Genomic DNA, 11,411 nt, shown 5'->3' with positions numbered 1-11,411 from the left:
GATGCCGGTGCCAGGAGGCCTCTCGGCTCCGCTGATCCCGGTGCTGGGAGGCATATACCCTTTTACTATATAGGGTAGAGGCCTGGTGCATGGGTGGGGGCTGGCTGTTTTCAAGCTGGGACTGAAGCTCCAACCGCTCGTTTTTTCTTTTTATTTTATTTTATTCCGGGCCAGCTTTAGCTCTGAGGCCTCGGCTGCTGAAAACAGGTTTCTGGCCTTTGTTTACGTCTGTATTTGATACAATGTTGCGGTCTGGCTGGCTGAAGCTCGGCTGAGTAAAGCAGTTTTCCAGGGGTTTTTTTAGCTTCTTTATTCGCAACATAGTTGCTTAGAGTTGCAGCTGAGAGACCGGCAAGTCAGGCGGGGAACTTTGGAGTTCTCCGTCACTGAAGCAAGCAAGCCTCCCTGTTCGCATCAGCTGCCTGACTGTCAGTTAATTTGCATATCTTGGCCCTACTCTGTGAGTGACAGGGGGATTAGCCAATGGGAAGGGTAGCGGTCGTACGCCAATTACCATGTTTCTCTTTTATTAGTGTAGATTGAGTAAATTTCTTATATGACCAGTTCGGCTCTGTATTGAAATAACAGTTTTCATTTTTTTTTCCGATTACCGTCACATGATAACATACAAGTACATGATAAATTGTCAATACTTGATAAGTTTCAGTTGCTCAATAAGCTAAACTAGTACTTGTTATTCGAATCTTTACGCAGTGATACTTGTTCTAATAAGTTGTTTATTTTATTTCTTTTGTGCTCTAAATTCATGAAAGAAATGTCGAATAACTTGTTATATAACTGTAAATAACATAAAAAATATTAAAAATTAATTTTAAACAAATTTCTTTACACATTAGTTATTCTTTCACAATGCAGTCATTTTGACTGCTTTTGGGCAATATAGGTATATACTAAATTTCAGTCTTTCTAGTGTTAAGGAAGTACCTCTATTCTTCATACTATAAAATTTTTCTTCCAAGGAACCTAATAAAAGGACATAACTTATAATGTAATATCCTTGTAATAGAAGTGTTTCTTACATTTTTACAATAGATACTTCGTTTCTAATAACCTCTCTCAAATTGAACTGAAAGTACAAAAATAAAAATTAAAAAATGACACCAACCACACACCAAGAACACAGTAATTCAATTCTACAGGGTGTACTTTTGTCGTTTATAAGTCTGTTCACTAACTTGACACAGGAGTAATTGTAAATTATCTCAAAGAACAAATAATCAGTCTTTATCAAAATCTCAGTAAATTATTTTTCTTATAAGATTTTGATAACTGTTGTATGTTTACAGTTAACCTGTGTGTTGTTAAATAAGACCCACATTCTTTAACACACAAATGGCAGATACATTAGAAATTGAGAAACTAAACAATGACACATGCTTGAATAGCCATTTTTATTTCAATTCAGAGATGAGTATGTAACTGTTTAATAAAGGTATTTATAAAACAATTGTACATTTTGCTCAGGCAATTATTTGGCCTTTTGTCAAACATTTATATATAAAGTAGGTAAACATTTCCATTACCAAGAATATATTTATGTATATTTTGCTCCTAAGAATTAGTATCTATTTTGTTCCTAAGCATTATTAAGACAACTTCATAAAATAAATAGATCATGTCTTAGAAGATATAAAGATATGGTTTATTCAAACAGTCTTCATGCTGGTTGAATAATATGCTGTTCAAAAACTAAGTCTTATTTGCTAATCTGAAATGACATAAACAACTTTTAGTCTAGTGATCTAACACTACTGACTGATTCATTCTGTCAGTTATTCAGTCATAAATATTTACAGATCTCCTAAATATGTCAGGCAATATTTGGAGTCATGAATACCATGGTAAATAAAGAGTTGTGAATACCAAGGTAAATAAAACATATATGATTCCTGTGGTCATGGAGTTCATATTTTAGTACAGGAGACAAACATTAAACAAGTTAATTTAAAAATGAAAATTATATTAGACAGTGGTGCATTATTATGGAAGTAGACAGGTAACTGAAAGGGACTGCCTAGAGTGGGGAGAAGTTATCAGAAAAGGCCTCTCTGAGTGGCACTGATGTGAAGGATGACACCGAATGCAGAGAAAGTGTCACAATTCAAAGGGCCATGAAGAAAGAGCTCTGGGCAGTGAGAAGAGTTGTGCTGAGACCTCAGGGTGGACATGACATTAGGCTGGGTGAGGCATCAAAAGGCTGGTGAGGTTAGAATGTTTTGAATGAGAGAGGAAATGGTACAAGATAAGGCTGGACAGGTACAGGGACTAAAACATAAATCTGTCCGGCGAACGGAGGGAGCGAAGCCAGCTCCAAGGGGAGCAGGGAGTGGGCCTAAGCCATCAGTAGTACATCCCCTGAGGACTCCCGGTATATGAGAGGGGGCAGGTTGGGCCGAGGGACACCCCCACCCCCGAGTGCACGAATTTCTTGCACTGGGCCCCTAGTTTTAGATAATACTAAATATATAAGGTAGCAAAGGAAAGAGAATTTTTGTGATTTCAATAATTAAACCTAAAAATATTAGGTATGTATGTACCCTTGCACAAATAGTGGCATTTAAAAATATATATACAGTGCTTCAATCATGTACTTAAACATGTGCCACAAAGGGTGGAGCATGGAGCTGGTAGTCAGGAGGCTTGAATTCTGCCTGGCCTCAGTGACTACTGGTCAAATTTTTGTGGTTCCTTCATCTGTCAAGGGAGAGAGTTGAGCAAGAGATTGGTAGGTCATGTATTCAACTCAGAAAGGATGATTCCAAAGAGATATGTTATGTTCACAACTCAGATGAAAATAAAAACAGCACTAAGGAACAAAAATGCCTTCTAGCAAATGCAATAAAAATAATTACCAAGTGGTGAGAGTGTCCTGAGGGCCCATGCACCTGAAGGGTTTCAGGTTCAATCCCCGCACTAGTTGAGGAGCATTAGAATGTGGCAACCAATCAATGTGTCTCTTTCATCTTTCTCTTTCATCTTTCTCTTTCTCTTTCTCTCTCCCTTCCTTCCACTCTCTCTAAAAAAAGAAAAGCAAAGGAAAATATATCCTCAGGTGAGGTGATAATATTATTATTATTACCGTATAATGATCATTTACCATGTGCCTAGCAGTATTCAAATACTTGACCTGTAATGTCATTTAAATATCATTAAATCTTATATAGGATCCCCATTTCACAGATAAGAAAAAGTAAGGGTTGGAGAAGTTAAACAAGTTAAGACAGCTGGTGGTGGAGCCAGATTTAAAACTAGTCTGTCTGATTCTAAGCCATGTTCTTTAATCACTCAGTACCATAGTGTCTAAATTAAACTTCACGTGGATCCTATCATTTCACTTTACAATGTTCACCTTAAGGGAAGAATAGCATGGCTTGACTTATTTTTATAAGGATCATTTTTAATATCCATCTACATAAATTTCAGAAAATTTCCTGATACCTCAACCAAATATTTCTGGAATACTCGGGGAGAACAAATTTAATGGTGTTATCTAATGGCATGCATAAAGTAGAACCTCAATATGTATTTGCTGCAGAATGAAGCTATTATGTAAAAATTTATTAAATATAACTAGTAAAAGGAGTTGGAATTCTGACAGTTTTCTAAAATGGTGTCTTTTTTCCTCCCTAAATACAATATGTCATATCTAAAATTAAGTTACACAGTACGACTAATAAATAACTGCAATATAAAACAGATTTTTAAAATTTACAATGAAGATGTAATTGTGTTATTTTATCTTATAAATGAGCTAAGATTTCCTACTAATTAATATACTTAGGGAAACATTTATGTTACACTCTTCTTGTTTCTCAGAAGGACACCAACTTAGGGAAAAAAACTGAGAATGCTTCCCTCAGTGCCTCCTTCTCCTTCCTCTCCTTCTGGGATATGCCTGCCTCATGAGAACACGCACTCTCCTCTGCTCTGAGTGAGGCCTGCCACTGTCCAGTTCTTCTAGCAACTGGGTAGGTAAAAATAACTATTTCAAGGGTAAATTTAACCCTTTGTTGGACAGATCTAGTCTCCAATGTCAACTGTATTGGTATTATGTAATAAGTAGAAAAGCTGTATACATGTAAATAGTTCCCTTTTTGACTCCTGATCTAGCTCTCATTTGGTTCTAACCTTGAGTATCCTTCCTCTAAAACAGCGATTCTCAACCTGTAGGTCACGAACCCTTTGGGGGTTGAACGACCCTTTCACAGGGGTCATCTAAGACCACCTGAAAACACATATATAATTACATATTGTTTTTGTGATTAATCACTATGCTTTAATTATGTCAATTTGTAACAATGAAAAAACATCCTGCATATCAGATATTTACATTACAACTCATAACAGTAGCAAAATTACAGTTATAAAGTAGCAACAAAAATAATTTTATGGTTGGGGTGCACCACAACATGAGGAGCTGTATTAAAGAGTCGCGGCATTAGGAAGGTTGAGAACCACTGCTCTAAATCCAACAATTTAAAAAATAAAGGTCATGCCCTAGCCCAGTGGTCAGCAAACCGCCGCTCGCAAGCCACATGCGGCTCTTTGGCCCCTTGAGTGTGGCTCTTCCATAAAATACCATGCACGGGCACGCACATAGAGTGCGAAGTTGACCTAAAACTTTAAGAAAAGTTTATTAAGTTAATTTTAAGGGAACATTGTGGAATGAAAGATGTAGTGTCGAGGATTTGAGAAAGGTGTGTTGAGATGGTTTGGACATAGAAAAGATAAATGAAAGGAAATAGACGAAACAAGTATACAAGACGAGTGTGGATGTGACAGTTGGAAGGGGTCAACCACATCGAACATATCTCAATTAAATTGAGGACATTTTTAGCAAAGGCCAGCTTAGGAGTACCCTAATTAAGTTAATAACAATGTACCTACCTATATAGTTTAAGTTTAAAAAATTTGGCTCTCAAAAGAAATTTCAATCGTTGTACTGTTGATATTTGGCTCTGTTGACTAATGAGTTTGCTCAGTGAATAGAGTGTTAGACTGAAGGTCCTGGGTTTGATTCCAGTCAAGGGCATGTAACTCGGTTGCAGGCTCCATCCCCAGCCCTGGTCAGGGCGCTTGCAGGAGGAAACCAATCGATGTGTCTCTCTCACATTAATATTTCTCTCTGTGTATCTCTACTCCACCCTTCCACTCTCTGAAAATCCATGGCAAAAATATCCTTGGGTGAGGATTAACAACGGTAACAAAAAAGTAAAGGTCACCTGTGAGCGATTAAAAAAAAGACACTTTTCAACTTAGATACTTCTCTAATATAAAGGAGAAGTAAATTCAAAAACTAGGGGAGTCTCTAAAAGAACAACTAATTAGCAAAGGTTATATTTTAAAATACACAATATAATGTATAACACCTACCAAGGTATTTAATAATGCAGTTAATTTTTAGACGATCAAAATACTATATTTTTAAAAAATAAATTTAAACCAAGTATTTTTTTCTGTAAGCTTTTGTTTGTGGGATTACAAGTTAATTATTTTTAAGAATGCTGGATAAATATTATTCAGCTATTCTCAGACTGCACGATAACCTTTCAGTGGGAGCAAATCAGTGAGAGGGAGGACAGCGTCTCCTCGCAGGACTGTGATGAAGATCGTAGGAGGCAGATGAAGAACCCAGCGTGAAACTGGCCCAGAAAAAGGACTCAACACATGTCATTTCTCAACCTGCGTCTCATGAAGGCAAAAACCACACACTGAAATAACACTGCTGAGAACACTTTAAAAATAATTCCGGAGATAGATGCCCGTGTCTAACAGAAAGATAGTTTATTTTAAAATTAGCATAAATCAAGCAAAGTCTCAAAAGTGAATAGTACCATTCCTATTTAGCAATCATGGCTATGAGCTCTATAGCCATAATGAGCTATTCATTTATCAAAGTTACCTCTTACTAATAGAGAATGTTCATGTCTAAATGGTCAAACATTAAATAAAAATGGCCATATACTGCAAAATGTAGTGGATGTGATGGCTTATTTAAGGGCACTTTTAGTTTAATGATGAATATCCAATGAATAGTCTATATATTTTTTTTAATTGGTCACAATTAAAATAACTTCCTATCTTTTCATTAGTTAAGAGAAAAGTGAGCCTTTATGGTATTTAAATCACATTAAAGATGTAAGGCGAGGCATATATATATTTTTAATCAGCCAATTAAAAACTTTTGATTTGAAAGAATTTAAAATTAATGAGACTTATGACAATTTAGAATGCAAGAGAACTAAGTCAAACAGTCTAACAGAGGATAATCACTAAAGCATCTAAAATCTACTCTTTAAAAGAAGAAATACCGGTACAATTATTCTCTCTTAATACTCACTTGACTTGACGGTAGAAACCTAACTAATGAAACACATCAGATACATATGTAGAACATTACCTATTAATTTATGCTAATAGATAAAACTACAATTGGCCTAACTATTCTCAACTTATCACCTCTGTAAATGTTCATAAGTCTGAGAGAAGGGAATTACGTTAAACTACTCAGCAGCCAACAGTACATATACTAAACTAAACTAAACAAACTTCCAAGAACTGGTTCCAACCAAAATTAATGACTGGTTACCTCAACAGGACTTGAAAAAAATGGTTTGTCCACAATCAGTTCTCTCTTCCAATTTCAAAAGAGCTATTTTAAATGTTTCCTCACCTCTCCTCACGTTCCTTCTCACCATCTTCTCCATCCATCATTCTTACCTCTTATTTCATAGATTAAAAAATGAACATCCTCTAATAAATATATTAGTGTTTCCATCCTCTAGTCCTATCCTATCCTACCTAACCCCATAGGTGGCATGTGAACTAGTCTCTTTCTTACTATGTTCCTTTCTTCTACTTACCAGCCAGCAAAACCTCAACCCCAATAAATAGTGTATCTATCTGCCTTCTCTAACTTCTATGGGCTACTGAATGCCTGGAAAGAGAAAAATCACACACCAGCATGGATAAGATCCAGTACAAACTTATTATCTCCAACATTCACTGGGCCCTCAATACTCTTTCATGTTCCTCTCCCACTATCTCTCATTCCCTTTCATTAATACTCCAAACCATCACAATTTCCTTAAGTCCCTTAGTCAACCTACTTCCTTAAGACTCTTAACAGCCCTAACCAGTTTGGCTCAGTGGATAGAGCGTCCGCCTGGGGGCTGAAGGGTCCGGGTTCGATTTTGGTCAAGGGCATGTACCTTGGTTGTGGGCACATCCTCAGTAGGGGGTGTGCAGGAGGCAGCTGATCAATGCTCTCATCGATGTTTCTAACTCTCTGTCCCTCTCCCTTCCTCTTTGAAAAAAATTAATAAACTATATCTTAAAAAAAAAAGACTCTTAACAGACCACACATTCTGTTGATAACTACAGGAAACTGAGGTCATTAAGAAAAATCTTATTTAACTTCTCACTTACTCACACCCAACAGAATGAATACACATGCTTTCCCACAGGATGAGCTCTTTCTCCAGCTGCAAGCTAACCACCTAGCTGACTCCATGCTCTCCTACCTCAATCATTTCTTAGTTCTCTTGAAAATTTATACATTTTCCCTTCCCTTCTCTTTATAAGCATGTCTGCATCTTTCCTACCTTTAAAAACAAGGCAAAACACTAGCAACATACAAGCAAACACCTTTTTACTCTCAAATTCACTTCCACCAATCTCTTCTCTTTTCTTTCAAATTTCTACAAGCCAAGTATATACTTACTGTCTTCTCATCCCCCATTCACTCACTCACTGCTTTCTGGTTTCACCATTCCAGTAACTTCCCAACTGGCAAATCTCAAGGCCTCATATTACTGAGTCTCGCTATTATACATGATAGCATTGTCTGCTCTCCTCCTGGCAACTTTTATCTCAAGGGCTATCACTACCCTCTCCTGATTCATTTTGTACTGCCACTGACCAGCACCTCTTCTATATCCTTTTTGGGCTCCCCTTTTTTCAGCAAACATTCATATTATCCATGGTTCATCCTTTACTGCTATTTGTGCTGGCAGTATGAACCATGAGTAATCTCTCCTGTACCTTACCATGGTTTGCCAATGATTCCCAAAAATATGTGTCCAGCCAAATCCCTTCTAATTGTCTACTGAATATCTCTACCTGGGAAGCTCACAATTCATTTAGACTCCATGCTCCAAAATGAACCTATCCCCTAAACCAGTGATGGCGAACCTTTTGAGCTCGCCGTGTCAGCATTTTGAAAAACCCTAACTTAACTCTGGAGCCGTGTCACATATACAAATTTTTTGATATTTGCAACCATAGTAAAACAAAGACATATTTTTGATATTTATTTTATATATTTAAAAGCCATTTAACAAAGAAAAATCAACCAAAAAATGAGTTCGTGTGTCATAGGTTCGCCATCACTGCCCTAAACCTTTCTTTCTCAGCTATTGGGGAAAAATCCATCCAGTTTCTCAAATTAGAAACCTTGGAGAAAGCCTTGCCTTGGCCCTTCTACTCTCTTATTCTATTGCTTACAATACTTTGATGGCTCTGCATGCCTTCAAGAAAAGTATTAGTTCTTACTAAAAGTATTAGCTCATGATATGCCTCCTATCAATCTTGACAGTCTTACTTTTTGCCCTTCCTTGACATAAAATCAGCTTGAAAAAGCCGAAGTGCCCATCACTAGATGAGTGGATAAAAAAGTTATGGTACATTTACACAATGAAATACTATGCGGCTATAAAAAAAGAAGGCTCTCCTACCCTTTGTGACAGTATGCATGGACCTGGAAATTATTATGCTAAGCAAAATAAGCCAGTCAGAGAAAGACAAATATCACATGATCTCACTTATGTAGAGAATCTAATCAACAAAATAAACTGACAAACAAAATAGGTCCAGAGGCATGGAGGCACGGAACCTACTGACAGATCTCAGAGATGAGGGGGAGGGAGGGTAGGGAAGAGATTAACCCAAGAACATATATGCATATATTCATAACCCATGGACACAGACAATAGCGTGGGGAAGGCCTGGGGTGGGGTGGGGGCTGGGTAGAGGTGGACGAAGGGAAGGAAAAATAACCATAATACATTTTTTAAAAAATCAACTCTTTGGACTGCTTATAGACACTGGTGCATATTAAAATATCTGTTGCCTTTTACCTTGACTCATCCTTTAACTTCTTACTTGAATTACATTCTTGGTTAAGTTATTCCTGTTAATACTAATCTGACTAATGCTTATCTTTTAAAACTCAAGAATCACATTCTTGAGGGAGACTTCCCTTCCTTGACCCCATCAGACTTTCAGATAACTCTCTTTCCAGGGTGCCACATTACCCTTCTGCATTTCTAACGCCACCTTTCTTTGTTGCTGTGTTCTCTGTTTCTGTGCTGATCTCTTCTCCCACAGAATGTTATGCTCATCTTCCTCATTATACTTGAGCTTCACAAGATTAGACTGTTTTATCTCAGAAACTCCAGTGCATAGTACAATGTATGGCACAATGTTTATTTATACAATATGTGTGTATATATATGTATATGTATGTATGTGTATATGTGTGTGTATGTGTGTGTATATATGTATATGTACATGTATATGTATATGTACATGTATGTGTGTGTGTGTGTGTGTATAAAAGCCAAGTGACTGGAATGATGGAATGACCAGTCGCTATGACGTACATTGTGGTAGCCAACTGGCCCAATTGGGGCCCCAATTGCGCCCCTTTGGGGTAGGGACAGCCAGCCAACATCCCAAGGCCCCTACCCCCAGCTGGCCCACCCCTGTTGGTCCCCCAAACCCAATCAGGAGCAGGGCCAGATGGTCAACTTCCTGCGTCCCCTCCCCTCGCCAGCCCTGCCCAATCGGCCCCCATCAGGGTGGGCGGCCGGACCCTACCCATGCACAAATTCATGCACCGGGCCTCCAGTTTAACATAAATAGGTACCAATGTATAGACAACTATCACACCACAGCTGAAGCCTACACTAATATGAAAGACAATACAAAGAAAAAAGTAATTTGAAGAAAAATAACAATGTAAGAAGTTAAAGAAATTTTGAAAAAATTTTAATATTTTCAGGGGAATGAGAGAAGATACTGCACCATTTTAAAAGAATAGAAGAAAGTATTCAAGGAAATTAAAAATATAAAATAAGGTTAATCTAAAAGAGTTAGTTTAGGGCAAGGGAGGGAAATATAGGGAGACAGAGGGGAAAGAAGACCTGGGGGGGGGGAGATAAAAAGAAAGGGAAGGGGGGAAGAGAGAGAGATGAGGAGGGAGGGAAACAGAGACATGCAGAGAAAGACAAAAATGGAGACAGTTATAGTATGAAGTCTGGGGAAAATAAGTTCTACAAGAGTGGGGGTAATGGTGGTATACTATAAGGTCCATCTGTGAACACTATTCACACCACATTCAGTCAGTATGAACACAAATACTGTTTAAACAAATGTATACTACATGAAAAGGACAAGGACGAGGGCAGCATGTAGCAGTGAGTGTATGTGTGCTTGTTATAGTTTGGAGGAATGGGGAATTTAAAAAAGCTAATTTTCATAATCCTCATTAGGAAGTTAATTAAGACTGAACAATCAAGAAACAAGCAGTAAAAGTATGTTGTTTAAAAGCTGAGAGAGCTAAAAGTGGCAGCAGCAATTAGCAGTGGAGAGCAGTGGGGCACCTATTAGCCTGCGGAACTACTTGACTTTTTAACCTATGTACTTGTACACCTTTGGTAAAAACTTAAAAATTATTTTAAAAATCCCCATCAAGATTGCTACATGTATCAACTTGATAAAATACAATAAAACACTATTTAGACTCTCTAGGGCCTGTAACTATCTTCTTTCAATCTGATAGAAAACCGGCCAAACAAGAAAGAACAGAGAGCACTTGGGCAATTGCACCATTTGGTGCAATAAAACCGTCACTTCAAAAATAGTAACAAATGGTAACTTACAATCTATCCCTCCTCCCAAACTCAACCATTAGAGGAACCTTTTACAAAATGCTCAGTTTTCCTTTTATATGTAAGAACTAAGTAGAGTTCATTTCACCAGGTCTCACATCAAGTCATACTACTTTATAGCATACTGACGGGAAGAAAGGAAAACATCAAGCTTCTTAAAGACTTACCTCATTCTATCACTTTCCTACCTGAGACTTATTATGACCTTAAGATTCTGGTGGTGCCACCCAGTCCTGGAAGGCATGTGCTTGGCAGCCTGGACTCACCCTGTTAAACACTGGCAGCATCATGTACAGCTTCTCCTCTTGTTCCTTCTGAGTCATGTGCCGAGGAGGATGGCACAACTCAGTGAAGAGCCGGCGGAGGTGCATCAGTCCCAAGGCGTTGTCCTGCGGGCTGCACTCCTCCTGCCTTGGGCGCCCCATGATCCTCTTCACC

The 11,411-nt window shown here is 37.9% G+C and overlaps 1 protein-coding gene across 4 annotated transcripts in view; it reads right to left on the bottom strand.

The window, feature by feature from the left end:
• WDFY3 (WD repeat and FYVE domain containing 3) overlaps window positions 1-11,405 on the bottom strand; it is a 182,869-nt gene extending 171,464 nt beyond the window's left edge. For all 4 annotated transcript variants that reach the window (XM_006768666.2, XM_006768667.2, XM_006768668.2 and 1 more), the window contains exon 1: window positions 11,240-11,405. In XM_006768666.2, coding sequence (XP_006768729.1) covers window positions 11,240-11,398 — 159 coding nt within the window. In that variant the 5' untranslated portion in view covers window positions 11,399-11,405. The remainder of the gene's footprint in view (window positions 1-11,239) is intronic.
• Between the last annotated feature and the right edge of the window lie 6 nt (window positions 11,406-11,411).

Source organism: Myotis davidii, unplaced genomic scaffold (genome assembly GCF_000327345.1).
Source record: "Myotis davidii unplaced genomic scaffold, ASM32734v1 scaffold420, whole genome shotgun sequence".
NCBI classification, from domain to species: domain Eukaryota; kingdom Metazoa; phylum Chordata; class Mammalia; order Chiroptera; family Vespertilionidae; genus Myotis; species Myotis davidii.
The sequence above is the reverse complement of the archived record's forward strand: the minus strand, read 5'-3'. Positions and strand labels throughout refer to the sequence as shown.